The 16,112-nt window shown below is 31.1% G+C and overlaps 2 protein-coding genes across 2 annotated transcripts; both read left to right on the forward strand.

Moving 5' to 3' along the window:
• The first annotated feature begins 4,217 nt into the window (after positions 1–4,217).
• Positions 4,218–8,822, forward strand: LOC137924503 (UDP-glucosyltransferase 2-like). The gene is made up of 5 exons (XM_068767888.1): positions 4,218–4,236; positions 5,679–6,457; positions 7,181–7,403; positions 8,022–8,241; positions 8,549–8,822. The coding sequence occupies exons 1-5, from the start codon at positions 4,218–4,220 to the stop codon at positions 8,820–8,822; spliced, it is 1,515 nt and encodes a 504-aa protein (XP_068623989.1).
• Positions 8,823–11,390: 2,568 nt separating this feature from the next.
• LOC137924628 (UDP-glucosyltransferase 2-like) lies at positions 11,391–14,743 on the forward strand. Its single transcript, XM_068768045.1, has 4 exons — positions 11,391–12,594; positions 13,143–13,365; positions 13,534–13,753; positions 14,431–14,743. The coding sequence occupies exons 1-4, from the start codon at positions 11,776–11,778 to the stop codon at positions 14,702–14,704; spliced, it is 1,536 nt and encodes a 511-aa protein (XP_068624146.1). The 5' UTR covers positions 11,391–11,775; the 3' UTR covers positions 14,705–14,743.
• The last annotated feature ends 1,369 nt before the right edge of the window (positions 14,744–16,112 follow it).

Genomic DNA, 16,112 nt, shown 5'->3' on the forward strand with positions numbered 1-16,112 from the left:
TTCTTACTTAGGACGGACTTCCGCAAGGTAACGCCTGATTCCATTAAATACTGGGAAAAGCACCTGCAACCCATGGTCGTTGGGGCTGAAAATTTCCCGTGTAGTGACCATGAGTTGAAGACATAGCGTCTTCTTTTAACGCTTTTATAATACTGTTTATAGAATGCTGTAGACAACGAAACAGATTAAATGGTATATATGGATATATGGCGGCTTCATTATCATCTCCCAGCTACACTCCTTTAATTTTTGTAACATGGCTAATAATGTGTGTGGTCTGGCTTGATGATGAAAAACCTTGCTACTTCTATATTGATTAATACAACCGTTTTCTCCCAAATTCTTGGATTAATCTCATCAGTTGTTCGCAGTAGAAGTTCGATCGATGATTCTGCCAGGCGATAAGTCATAATAAACAAAGCCCTTCCAATTCCAACATTCATAAAGCATCACCTTGTTGCGAATTAAAACAAATTTCTGTGAAGTCCGACCTAATTTCTACCACGACTTTATTCGCATGTTCTTGTAGTGGGTGATCAATTTTTCATTAGCAGTTATCAATCCCTTCAAAAAAGCTTTGTACGCGTGAACAAAGAATCACCTCAGTACTATTTTTACCAAAAAACTAGCCAAGACACTCTAACATCAACGTCAGGACTAAAATATCTGTCTCTATATAGATCATACGCACAGATCATTTGCTCCAAATTATAGAACAAATAGTAGTAAAAAATCAAGGAAAAAAACTAATCTGCATCAAATTATAATGTTACAAGCTCAATACGGTTTTTTTATAGTTACCTGTCTATTGTCCAATAGGCAAAATTAATCTTTGTACTTTAAAAAAACAACTAAGTGTACATTAAGAAAGATTTTTTTGGTAATTTTAAAAAATTGCGGAAACGGGAAGTAAGTTGAAAATAATGTATCACTCATTAGTCTCCAGTCTAATTAAGAAAAATAAAACCTTTTTTTAAAGATCTCATTTATATTGACCACTAAACACACTTTTTTATTTATATGACCCCCGTTATTGGGGTCCTCTCGTCCCCCCGTCTTACTTTTCGGACAGGGATCTATATAATAATATTTTCTTAAACTTACCTATTTTCTCTCTCTCTCTCTCACCCTTTACATTACATTTACGTATCGCCTCACCAACAAACACACTCTGCATCAAGAGTGATATACTAATTAGCTAATGGTTCCTCTTTACGCTCAAAATAAGCTTCAATTTAGACAATCCCGTCTTCATTTCAGACAACTTTCTTTTTCAAGTTATATAGAAAGAGAATCGTCTGATTTCGTGACTGTAAATAGTCAGTAGTCAGTAAGGATCAAATTTAGGAAACACGGTGGGTTGGGAAGCGATCACCATTCCAGGATTTTGATTCTTGTTATTACAACAATCGGCTACTCTTTGTCACCGCTCTCTATTTTAATATTCCATAAAAAAATAATCGTCATAAATATTTAATATCTTGAATGTTTTAACAAAAGCGTTTAAATACCATGTCAATAATATTGGATTTATCTAGTGCACAGTACAAACAATCATTTTATTATGTTCTCCGTGAAAGGAATATTTTATAATTTGAAACTAGTACTTTTATTTCCACTCTACTTTTTTTTTAAACGATTGATATTAATAAGCTGGACATTTTAATAAAAAAATTGCATTTACGGCTTTTTAGTTTATTTAAAAGTTAATGCGAATTTGTGTTTGCCCACATATTTACGTAAATAGATTCATTTTTAAACGGTTTTATTTAGTTCGTCCCGTACGGAATTTATTTCTTTATTTATTTGGGTCAAAATTAGAAATTGAAATTTAAGCACCTTCCCGTTGTCAGATTGATCTGAAATTTGGTACACACATTTAATTTTGATGACAATACAATATATTATATTTATAAAATCTATAACATTATAAATCTAAGATGGCCGCCGATACAAAATGACGCATTACATATTTTTCCTTAACCCTCTCAATATGGGTATCAAATGAAAGGGCTACACTAGTAAAACACGATGATTATGTCAAAATTTAAAATTTAAGATGGACGCCGTTCCAATATGGCGGACTAGGTACATATTTTTCCACAACCACCACAATATGGGTATCAAATAAAACCGTTTAACTTAAAAGTTTTTTTACCGATTTTTATTATTCATTATGGACACTGAATAAATAATGTAGCATTAATTCAAAATAAGTTTAACAACGCAATGTGAAAAATAATGTTCAGACGAAAAGTGAGACAGACGGTTTGGAATGTTACCTTCTGTATTGGTGTTGCTGATTTGCAATTGTGCGGGTAGTAACGCAGCTAACATACTCGCCGTCTTTTCAACATCGTCAATAAGCCAACAAGTGGTTTTCCGTCCGATTGTACATAAGCTGGTCAAACGAGGCCATGAAGTTACTATCGTTACTCCTGATCAGGCGTTCCCTGAAGTACGAACACCTGCTCTATAGCGATGCAACCATTCTATATTATTTCGTTGGTAGCCCCCATATGTGTTGAGATTAAACGCTCCGATAGCACGCACCACTATTCTGCAAAGATTTTGATACTTGAATTACGTGGTAATAGTCAAAGTCAAAGTAATTCAGTCGGTTTTTGTATAATGACAGTACAAAAACGTTCCAAATTTTACCATTGTGATATTGAAGACATTTGTTTGCAAGGCTGAATGTACATTAATTTATTATGACACCAATAACTTATTTTACGTAACTTACTGTTAAAGTGAATAGAATATATTTTTTCAAAGAAACAAATACGGTGTTGGGTTTAATAAAAAGCGATGTGAAAATCAAACAAGTTGTTCGGCAAGACATGTCGAAACGAGTAGGGCCATTGTAATATAATAATATAGCTTTCACGAGAGAGAATGAGAATACGCCACATTACTGACCGCAACATTCATAATTATTTTAAGAGTTAATTTAAAGCCATTATTATATAAATATGTAGTAATAAAATATTTTTTTGGCATTAAAGAATAAAAAAATTCAAATAAAAAACAAAGTACACGAGACATATTTCTAGATAAATATTTTTGAATTGTTAAATAAAAACTTTATAACAAATGAAACACGCTCTGGGGTTGTAAGAAACTCAATACTAGAAGAAGAAATCTATCTAAGACTAGAAACAGGTTTCACGATGAAATATAAATAAAAAATGTGCGTAGCGGTGGGGAGGGATTATGCAAACGGCGATTTAAATAGATATATAGCTACTCAAGTATTAGAAACCCGAAACTTCTTCTTTCAAAAGTTAATATAAAAATTTGTATGCCTTATTCTATTGTTTAACTTATCTTTACTAGTACTCGAGTGAGCAGCGATTCCACCGGAGCCTGAACTAGAAATGACCATTCGACATTCTTCACATACTTTAGTTGAGTTTCTTAGAAGGGACGTCGGATGTTTACAAAGTATATCCTTCTTTTATTCTTGTCTTGTTTGCGCTTAATGAGTGATAAGCCATCTGCTGTTTTTATAACTAGGTAGTATTGATTAAAGCATGCGCCATTCATATCATTACAGTAAACATTTATAATTACTTGCTGAGATCAATCAAAAGGCCGACAGATAGATATATCTATCTTCTATATTTTTCCTGCGACCTTAATTATGTCGTCCATCCATCTGGTGGGAAGCCTACCCAAGCTGCGTTTACCGGCTCGTGGTCGTCACTCGAGAACTCCAAAAGCCTTCGCCCACTTCACTTTAGTTATATTTATTTAGTGTACAGGTTCCTTAAGTGAAGACATATAAAATTCTTCTACATAACATATAGAATACCAGTTTCAAACGCGTGGTTAATTACTTCCTTATGAAATAAAATTATTGACGTAGATCATAGACCATTTTTATTAAACGCAAATTCAAAGAATGCTTTTAATATTAAAAAATCGCAATTACACAGATATTAATAAACCAATAAATACACCTATAGATACACAGAATGGAGTAATTAAATTTCCATCAGAGATTACAATATTAGATAAAGATTTCCATTGTTAGTTATACCAAGAAAATATTTATGGTGATTTTAAAAGAATGCATAAACAGATTTTTAAAGACAGATATAAATCAAACTAATAAGATTGCATTGCCATATTTAAATAGAGACACCAAAACCTAAATTAATTATTTATGTAGTCGGTGGGATAAATATCTCTCTATTTATACTTTCGCAGTCATGCTAAAAGTTAACGCAAGTATGCAACTTGATATCTGTTTTGTTATTCTATGCCTTTATAACTACGCAAAGTCAGTTTTTTTTTCTTGGTAGTGTTAAGTAGTTTTAAATATTAAATAAAAATTAATCAAACTTTCAAGAAAAGGCAAACATTTTTGCAACTGCACAGGGGACAGCTATTCAATAAATAAAACAACGTTGTAATTTAAAGCAGACGATTTCATCCTTAAGACAATTGCAACAGCTAGAAATGATAAATAAGAACCAAATTATTTAAGATCCTATACCGATGGTTGTAATGTAAATGTAAATTAAAAATGTATATTATAAATAAAATTTCATATCAAATAAATAAATTTATTTGGTATGAAATAAGGAAGCTATATTATTATTTTTACCGATGGATAGTTTACATCTGGAACAAATTACGACAACGATTAGAATCTATTTTCCAATGTTAATACGTTATGGCACTTTTCCGCGACATAGCCGGATTCATCTGGTTCGTCGGTGTTTCCGCAATAGTCTTATCATAATGATAGCATAGGTTCAATAATTAATGCAATTACGAGATATTAAGATCAAATGGAAGCGGAACTCTTTGAAAAGGAAAAACAACAATTAAAGCGAATCAGTATTGATAACGAAAGCTATCAAATGAAAATATTAAATCTCAAAAAAAAAAAATAAACATTGCAAATACAAGATAATCATAAAAGATTAGTTATTATAATAGATTAATAAATAAAATTTGCACTTTAATACAGATGAAATTAAAATGTGTACGCAGATATAGAGATGCGAGCAACAGTTTAACAGTATAATACCAATTTTAGAAAAACCCATTTAATTTTCTTACATAAGTTTTTTTAACAATAATATCATACAACCATGGCAACTATTAATAGTACCCCCAACAAATGCTAACCAAATAGAGTAACAAAAATTAAATTAGCTCTATACTTACTGCGAATTTTTTCTATTAATTTGAATTATTTAATAAAAAATATTCAACATTTCTTCGTCTTTCCGTAACGTGTCAAACCACAGCGTTTAGCATAATAGATGTTTTTACAATCGGGTTTAAATTACACAATTCATGTCAATTTTATTATGTTCTTGTTGACATCATTACCGTTTATATTTAATTATTTAGAAAAACTGATACTTTACGAGATAAAAATCACGCGACGCAGTTATAAAACATATTCTATTAATAGCTTTCTTGTTTCTTTTAAAGCTGTTGCAAAACCATTAAAAAAACTCAAACTCGTTATACTAACGAATTTATAAGCAACGTATTTATGTAAATGGTCTTCGTCACACCACTAAGTATTAACGTCATTGAATAAATAATGTGACACGTTTAATAAAGCACAGAAAAAATTGATCAGACGAAAAGTGTCCTCCGACTGAACATGTATATTACGATTTTGGTATTATTTACTTGCAATTGTGTAGGCATTAACGCTGCTCGCATACTCGCCGTCTTTCCAACACCGTCAATAAGCCATCAAGTGGTTTTCCGTCCGATTATACAAGAGCTGGTCAAGCGAGGCCATGAAGTTACTGTCGTTACTCCTGATCCGGCGTTCCCTGAAGGACAAGCACCTGCTAACTTGACAGAAATAGATGTACACAATGTTTCATACACTTTGTGGCAAAAACTTTTAGAATTGAGAGATGAAACTGGTTCGGACTGGATTGAAAAAGTTATGTTCCTTTACGATTTAATGTGTAAAATATTTGTACAGCAGATGAATGAAAGTTCACTACAAGAATTGTTGTTGTTGAAAAGAAATCATTTTGATTTATTACTGGCGGAGGCTTGTGCGAGGATGACTCTAGCATTATCTCACATATTCAATGTGCCTGTGGTTCAATTGAGTTCATTCGGATCCGTAGCAGGAAATTATGAAGCATTTGGAGCTGCATTTCACCCGTTTTTATATCCAAACATGCTGCGGAAACGGCCATATAATTTATCATTCTGGGGCAAAGTGGAAGGGTTATATCAGGAAATCAAATACTATAACCTTGTGAAATCCACTGAAGAACGTGAAAATCTAGCGTTGAAAATTCTGTTTGGACCAGATACTCCAAGCATAAGAGAATTGAGCAATAACGTGTCGCTGTTATTATTAAATGTTCACCCTATTTGGGATAATAATCGTCCTGTTCCCCCAAACATTGTTTATATGGGCGGTGTGCATCAAAATAAAGAAAAAGAATTACCTCAGGTATGTTTTAATTTAAGTTTATTAAATTTACCTCTTAGCATTTATATTTTAGGATTTACGTTACCCATGTTTAAAAATCCGAAATCCTGGTATGTGAAAGTACACATTCCTTATTAATTATCAAAGTTATATGCTCGCAAATGTCTCTAACACATGTTGTACACATGGGTGGTGGGGTGTGACTGTTCTTTGATTTAATTTTAATATTTGAGTTTAGTCTATTAGAGTATGGGTAAAGGCTTTTTGCTAATGTGTCTATTGGTATTATATCCATTTGTATTAATTCAAGTAAGTGTAATATCTGTATAAGTACCACTCATATTTTTTTCACAGATTCATTTTCCATCATTTTTGGTTGCGTTAAGTCTTCTTTCCACCCTAAATTTTTCTCGAGTGTCTTGTATATGTAGTTTGTAATAACGTTTATTGTTATTAATTAATATATCTGGTATATAACTCATTGCCTCTCGCTATTTCATTGTAGTACACCTCTGTCGTATGGATTGGTTAAAACTATTTATCTTGAATTCAAAATTTGTGCCATTAAAAAATTGAAGATATCGTTTACACTGAATTTAATTGGTTACTGATTAACATTTTAAATGAACTGAATTATTTTAAATAATGATTCATAGTTTTAAATTTATCGTTAATAAACGCGTTTTCATGTTTCACTGAATGTAAATTAGTTAGTTATCACAAATTTTACTATTTTTGTTCAAGGCCATTCAATTATATCTGGATTCTTCTGAAAACGGAGTTATTTACGTTAGTTTTGGTACAAACATTAAAACATCGACGATACCTTCAGAAAAAATTCATGTATTAAGCAAAGTATTCTCTCAATTGCCATATGATGTGTTGTTAAAATGGGACGACGATGATTTTCCTGTCCGTTCCAGAAACGTTAAAATCTCAAAATGGCTACCGCAATCTGATTTATTGAGTAAGTATCGGTTTATACCCCCAGTTCCAAAGTAGTTCAGGAGTCCATGCTAGGAATTCAAGGAACTTGTAAAAACTTGCATATTCCACATTCAGTACAACAGCTTGCAAAACGCCGCCGTAACGCTTGTCTAGACTTGCAATGAGACGAAATACGACTTTTAGTGTAAGCTTGCAGTTATTATTAATTAATTAAACATTCATTCCTCCCCGTTTTTCGAAAACTATTAACTTGTATGTGGAACTCAGCTGAAACGCTTATTTGACATAGTTACGTTTAATCTTCACATTTTTGTCGGATATCGTGAAAGAATATGGTAAAGTCGTAACTCCAGGGGATACATAGGAACCGGTTAAACTGTAAAATTGGTGTATGTGAACAAAAGTCTGCCAGCCCATGTTTTATGTCTAAGTGTCAGAGGTAATAAAAATTACTTAGTGTAGAATTTCTATCAGACGGCGTTTATATATAACCTTTATATTAGCCATGTTAACTATGGGATTTCAATTTGTTTTATATAATCTATGAAATTTATATTAAGTTTGTTTGATAAATTTCAATATCGAGTTTGGAAGCAGACGTGCAGTATTTTCTTATTAGTTCTAGTAAATTTTTCAGGACACCCAAAAATAAAACTATTTATAACTCAAGGAGGACTACAGTCAACGGATGAGGCAATTACAGCAGGAGTACCGGTCATTGGAATTCCCATGCTTGGAGATCAGTGGTACAATGTCGCAAACTACGAACGGCTTAAAATTGGTATAGGTCTGGAGATGTACAAACTGAATGCAGAACAATTACTTTCAGCTATCAAAACTGTAATAGAAGATAAAAGGTATAAAATATACATTTATTGTCATCATCATTTCAACTGTATGACGTTCGCTGCTAGATATATATATATAAATATATATTTTATGTACTCTATAACTATGTGTATATCATTCTCTGAAGTTTACTTAACATGATTTATTTACGACAGGTCACTTTGAACCTTAGAAGACGCAAGATTCGGTTCGCATTCGATCGGTCCTATTTTAAACCCTTGGGCAGCTTATCTTCAGCTATGGAGGTCCTATAGCTAAATTAATGATAATATTTTATGTAAAGGTTTATTAGAGAGATTTTTAACTTTTTGACAGCTACCATCAGAACATAGTTCGACTGCGACAGTTCATGCATGATCAACTCCAGTCACCATTGGAGCGGGCTGTGTGGTCAATCGAGCAAGTGTTACGGCATGGCAGTGCATATTCTTTGAGGACTCCGGCGGCCAACTTGTCTTGGACTGAATACTTTGAACTGGAATTTGTTTTTAAATTATCAGTTTTGTTAATAATAGCTTTAGTGTCCTTTGTCATTTTAGCTTTATTAATATGTAATTACATTTTAAAAACTAAATTAAAAACTGATTAGTTAAAATGATAGTGCCATGGTTGATAAAAAAAATTAAGGTACTATACGTGCATCCAGATGAATGATAAAAATTCATATATAGTAACTGACGAATCTATAAATCAAATTTTGGATGGGGACACTGTACTGGTATGCAATTTGTATATCCTATTAAACCGCTATAGTCAAAATATAATAATTAAGCCGGTAATCATATGATGACTATACAAAAGATTTATTACAAATTTTATCATTGCCATAATAAAGACATTGGTTTTCATTGTTAAAAATACACATATTTATGATGAAACTAACGAAAAACGTATTCTTGGTACGTTAGTAATGTAGAAAATATATTTAATATTTTGCAGTAAGATTTTGCTCGAATAAAAGAAAATTCGATGTTTTGACAAAATTAAATTGAAACTATTTGCCCGAGAGCAGTGCCATCATCTCACTAGTATAGTTTATATTTATTTATTGATTGTAAAAAAAATGGAATTTTATATCAATATTACAGTGTACATTTTTTTCTTTCAATGAGGAACTGAACATTAAAAGAAAAACATTTATAATTGGCAGTTTTATGATCAATTGAGCATAATTGATGCGACTGTGTTTTCCATTGTGTTTATTAAAATAGCTGCGTGTCTTTTTTGCTTGCGGTAAATTCTATTCTAAAACGAACAATTGTAATTTTTTTAAAACTGACGTATATATTGTAAATCGAAAATTTGTTCATTATCTAGAATAAAAGTAATTTGAAGAAGCTTGTAACTCATAATTACCGAAATTATAAATATACCGTTATTACACGTTAGTTTTTTTTTTATTCCGAGTAAAAAAATTCTGCATACTCTATCTTCTTGGAGGATGCCAACTTAAATAATTCCTACCTGACACAATTAGCTTATAGGGCTGGGATCCATAGAACATATTGAAGTCCTTTATAGTCTAGGAAAGTCTTGGAGAGATTGAACATCACTCCGCCACAGTAGGGTGACACACTAGACGAAGTCATTTTGTACATTCGTTTTAAAGAAAGCCAACGCTGAGGTCCTTTATAGTCAACTTTTACGAATACTCTTGATATCTCTGCTTGCCATGCTATGCTCGTAAATGCTATATCAAACCAGAAATGAGACCCGGAGAAGAATCAAGGTTAACGAAAGGTTCTTGAGTAACGACCACGCGTAGGTAGACGTGGTAGGGATAGGGATAAGGAAAGTTGCTGGATGTGGGCAGCGTAAGGCTGGTCATGGTAGTAATTTTTGGCGATGACCATTGCCTTGCAGTGGGCGTCTATCGATACATATGGTGATGACGATAATAGCTACTCATTGGAAGGCATAGCACATATCATTAACACTTTATTCCTCTCATAAAAAACAAAGTGTTGTTCTTTTCAATTTGACTGTGTTTATCAAGTTCCAGTTGCATTATGAAACTAAATAAATCAGAACTAATCTTGTAACACTAAATCAATTTACTTTACAATTGGTTTTTAAATGGGTTATCGGCTTTGTGCATTTCACAGGTAAACATTAAACACCTCAGTTTTACCAAACCTTTTGATTTATATTATTTTTAAACTATCCGTTCTTAGAAGGCTAGAACTGTGAGCCCTCTGACATTTCAGGCAGATGCTAGTTACTTGCATACTTCAAGTTATAAATTTACAGAGTATTGTCACAAATTAGATTAACAAATGTAATGTAAACAGGGTAATATATTTTTATTTCAGCCTCGACGTTATTTTAGCAAACAAGTTTTATTTTTAAAAAAGGATCTTGTACGATTTTTTTATTAATCTGTTTGAAGCGATTTACGACATAAAGATGCTGTGATTTCATTTAATGTTTAAACTATTGATTACTAAATATATTATACTAAAATGTAATGAAACAGAAAGGGATCTACGAGTTTAAAATTAGCTTTATTAATCTAAATGGAAAAAAACTGAAATACATTATAACATTCAAACAGTTTCCAGTGTAAGATTTATTTTAAAGAGATCACCATACTCTCCTTAAATTGTGATACTTTTATTTAAACGCTCCAATTATATAATTCTTTTCAATATCTTCTATATCAAAAGAAATACATTAATTTTTAATTCATCTTACAAAAAAAAAAAAAACAATCGAAGAATTGATTAATTTGATTTTTTTGGACCGAGTTATAACCGACAGCAGTTTTTTTCTTTCTTAAGATAGTATACTCGTATTTCTAGTAAATAAACAAATTTCTCGCATGTCTCAATGCAAGAACATGATCTTTCCAACCGATTTTACAGATTTTAGTCGTTTTTATTAACGTCAGGGTATTCGTGGGATTTCCGTCCGGTAAAAAATACCACATTAATGAAATTATAATTCGTTAAAAAAATTTCAATTAGGACAATGAATGGTAAACACGTTGTTGCTTCAGAGCTGATGCGAGCATAGATGGATAATATTTCGAAATAATAATAAAATTTCAATGAAAAAATTGTCAAAACTCGCTTTGTTTATTCGTCAACCCTTACGTCCTCACGTAATAAAATTATTAAAAATCAATACTCATTTCGTAGTTTCAATTGTAGTCACTCGAACTCACGTTCTCGATGCTACAGTGTTCACTATGGAACTAAAAGTTATTGTAATAAAAGATTTATTTCATAAATGTTCACAACGTGCAAATCCTTTAAGTGTTAATAAACACCCTGGACACCATGCTTAATACAATTTACATAAACAGCTTATTTTGTTAGTTATTGTGTTTCAAGACTCTCAAATCATCCGAAAAATTCAAGCCTGATATTGGAAAAACGTACTTATGTATGTAACGTATATATGTATAAATATATTTATTATTCAGAGTACTGATTACCGGCATTGAATAAATTGCAAATGTTAGCGTGTTGTTAATTCAAAACACGCATTATAGCGCAGTTACGAAGTACGTTCAGAAGATAAGTGTTCTCCGACTGAAAATGTCCCCTGCGGTATTAGTGTTTCTAATCTGTAACTGTGCATTCATCAATGCAGCTCGTATACTAGCCGTCTTCCCAGTGCCGTCAATAAGCCATCAAGTGGTTTTCCGTCCGATTATACAAGAGCTGGTCAAGCGAGGCCATGAAGTTACTGTCGTTACTCCTGATCCTGCGTTTCCCGAAGGACAAGCACCCGCTAACTTGACAGAAATCGATGTCCACGATGTGTCGTACTCTTTGTGGCAAAAATTTTTAGAATTAGCCGATCCTAATTCAGATGTGATTGAGGGTATAAGATTCATTTATAATTTAACACAAAAAATATTTGAGCAGCAGATGAATAACAAAGCACTGCAGGAATTGATATTAAAGAAAAAAAATCATTTTGATTTATTATTGGCAGAGGCTTGCGTAAGGATGACTCTAGCATTATCTCACATATTTAAAGTTCCTGTGGTTCAATTAAGTTCGTTTGGTTCCATTGCGGGCAATTATGAAGTGTTTGGAGCTGCATTTCACCCATTTGTGTACCCAAATATGCTAAGAAAGCGATTTCACAATTTATCCTTCTGGGAAAAATTAGATGGGTTGTACCAGGAAATCAGATACTATAATCTTTTAGCATCAACTGAAGTAGGTGAAGATCTAGTGTTGAAACGTGTGTTTGGACCAGACACTCCAAGCATAAGAGAATTGTACAATAACGTGTTGTTTTTATTATTAAATGTTCACCCTATTTGGGAAAATAATCGCCCCGTCCCTCCAAACATAATTTTTATGGGCGGTGTACATCAAAATAAAAAAAAGAAATTGCCTCAGGTAAGCTATTTTCTTTTTTTTTTCTTTGCTTATAAACCTACTATTTACATTTACACATATTACACTACCAATATACAGGATAATTGGTAATTGATGTCAAAGCTTTAAACAAGTGATTATGTATACTATTTTCTATCAATTAATATATGGTTAATCCTATCCAAAAATTAAAGGTTTCATTAATAAATATTACAATGGTAATACAATTAAAAGAGCATTTCCAAAAATCATAATACTATGTATTAAAACTAACTTTTGTTTACTATTGGTACTTGCAGACTATATTGACAGAAATTATTAGCCTTAAATGTTGCAATACAAAAAATAAATTAATATTACATATTTCAGAGTGATCACTCTAGAGGGGTTGATAGGAAATATGTATAAAAACTCTTTAAAGGTTTTACACCTAAAATCAATTACCCTGTATGCTATACTACACCAAACTGCAGTACAAAATATCATTTTAAATAAGTTTTGGAACAATACTTTGTAATCCACTGACTTAATACAAATAATTATATAATATTTCACTATTTTTGTTCTAGGACATTCAATTATATCTGGATTCTTCTGAAAAAGGAGTTATATACGTTAGTTTTGGTACAAACGTAAAAACATCATTAATACCTTCAGAAAAAGTTCATTTATTAAGCAAAGTATTCTCTCAATTGAAATATGATGTGTTATTAAAATGGGATGACGAAAATTTTCCTGTCATATCTAAAAACCTTAAAATCTCGAAATGGTTACCTCAGTCTGATTTGTTAAGTAATTATCATTTTGTATTTAAGTTAGTGGTAGATCGAGTACAAGTTTTTTTTGGGCAATATTAACTACAGGCCTTTAATCTATATTATATGTGATATGAAATATATATATATATATAACAAGCTTACGTTATAAAATTCCTATAATAGATCATGTGTCATTTTTCAGGACACCCAAAAATTAAACTATTTATAACACAAGGAGGACTACAATCAACAGATGAGGCAATTTCAGCAGGTGTACCAGTTATTGGAATTCCTATGCTTGGAGATCAGTGGTACAATGTTGCAAACTATGAACGGTTTAAAATTGGAATAGGTTTGGAGATGAACACACTTACTGAAGAAAAATTACTATCTGCTATAAAAACTGTAATAGAAGATAAAAGGTATAAAATATTTATTTGAAAACACATCATACATATTCTTTTCCTATTCTATTCCTCACAGATCCAGAATCTTAGTCCAACCAAACCATAAAAACTATGCTTTCTAACACCAACTAAACAAAGTCTGTTAAATATATTACTACTGTATAAGTTGGTTACATGTCAGCATCTAACATGATTTACTTAGTTGTGTTATCTCTTTAATTGATATGTAAATTACTTAGAATGTTTTTACAGTTCTTGATGTTGGACTTTAATACCCTATCTAAAGACTGGCAGGTCTTTTCACAAATATTTTAATTTTATTTTTATTTTTAATTATCATGACAAAACAAATCTACAATTTTTCATCCAAATATAAAGATTAAAATAAAATAGGACTAATTGCAATTTCAATGACAGGCAACTACATCATGCACAATGGTCAACATAACAAAAGGATCTTTAATTTTTCTAAAAAAATCTGATCAACAATAATTCTATGTACCCTAACCTAACTCACAAAATTAATTGAATTATGAAAAATTTATAAGTATTAATTAAAATTATTTACGAGTTACATATCATCAATATGTTCTTAAATATCTTGTAAATTATTTTACTAAATTTTGTCCAAAAAGAATTTATTGAAAAATTATCAATAAATTTTTTAGCAATTTTTATCTTTCTATTGACAGTTATCGTCAGAACATAGTTTACCTGAGAGAGTTTATGCATGATCAACCTCAAACACCATTGGAACGGGCAATGTGGTCAATTGAACATGTATTGCGGCATGGCAGTACATATACTCTAAGAACCCCAGCAGCTAACATGAGTTGGACTGAATACTATGAACTAGAATTCATTCTTAAGTGCATAGCCTTGATAATAACGGCTTTTGTGTTCATAGTTATTTCAGTTACATTCATTTGGAAAGACATTTTAAAAAAAAAATTAAAAGTTGAGTAGATAAATTTTTGATAAAAATAAAAATTTATCTTAATACCATCCTTGTTTTATTTACTCCTGTATTCTAGATAAAATGATATTACATTTATAAAACATTGTGTATATACCTGTATAAAAATCTAACAACTTTAAATTAGTTATTACCCTAAAGTGTCATTTAATGCTGATAACATTTTCAAAAATAATTTTCTCTGTCAGATAATAAGTTAAAATAATAGTTGTGGCTTGTCAATTTGACCTTCTATCACATATTTTTTTCTCACATAGGCAAAGTAGGTTGCTGATTGATTACATCATATAGTGGTAATACAAAAACAAGGCAACGACTAATTATTTAATTCAATATTGTACTGGTATATGTTGTGACTACTATGGCCATCAAAATGTAGTATATCCATTCTGCGTAAAAGAATTATAGTATTAAATCAAAGTAGCACACTTCATCGGCAGTTACACTCAGATCTGATTATAATTGATTATAATATATAATTACGTGAAGCTATAGACGGCATGAATAGACGGACCTTTTAATCAGCAGAGATAACTCTTTGACTGAAAGGCCGCTTGTGATAAAGGTTCCAGAACACGTTTTTATTATAGCCATGTTACACGAATATTAATATACAATTAAAATATTTATCACCGAGACACACTTTGTTTATTATATTTTATTTTATGGAAAACTTCACTACGTGTAAATTATTTGTTGATCCCTCTGATATTTAACACTAACTTTTTGCTAAACGTTACGTTCCGTTTCATGGTTTTTTATTCTATCTCTCCAAATACGTTCAAAAACTGTCTTTTTCTGTTTATATTCAATATTGCGTTCATAAAGCGTGATAAAAAATACTATCAGATTTACATCGAAAAGAAGCCGTTTTAGCACAACTTGACAGGCTACAACAAAGCAGCTAAAGAGCCTTCCGATAGAAGTATTTCAGAAATACTTCCAATTGAAGAATGAATGTTGGGACAAGTGCATCGCTAGCCGAGTACTTTGAAGGAGACTATTTTAAATTTGATATAAGCTTAATACTTTGTTAGCAATTAAATTAGTCCTCATATTTTTATTCTACCTTGTATGTTCCTGTTTACATAGTTTATTTTTGTTTTATATTTTTAAGAAAACCTATTATTATTGAAATGTGAACATTAGTGAAAAAAAATTATTTATGAGTTTGTGAATAGTGTAAATTAATAGATTATTACTTACCTCTTCTTATCAAAATTTTGGTTTTTTGCTGAAAAATTAGTATTGGCAATATTAAATACTTAATATTTTAATTATTACTATTATTACTTTTAAATATTTTAATTAATTTTGTCTATTGTTTTGTTTGATAGAAACACGGTTTTTTTTCACTCCAAGCATTTTAACCTACGGTTTTGGCTATAGATGATAATA

The sequence above is a fragment of the Battus philenor genome, unplaced genomic scaffold, assembly GCF_028537555.1.
Source record: "Battus philenor isolate CCGP_79_NKW_IND1 unplaced genomic scaffold, ilBatPhil1.0.hap1 SCAF_24, whole genome shotgun sequence".
NCBI classification, from domain to species: domain Eukaryota; kingdom Metazoa; phylum Arthropoda; class Insecta; order Lepidoptera; family Papilionidae; genus Battus; species Battus philenor.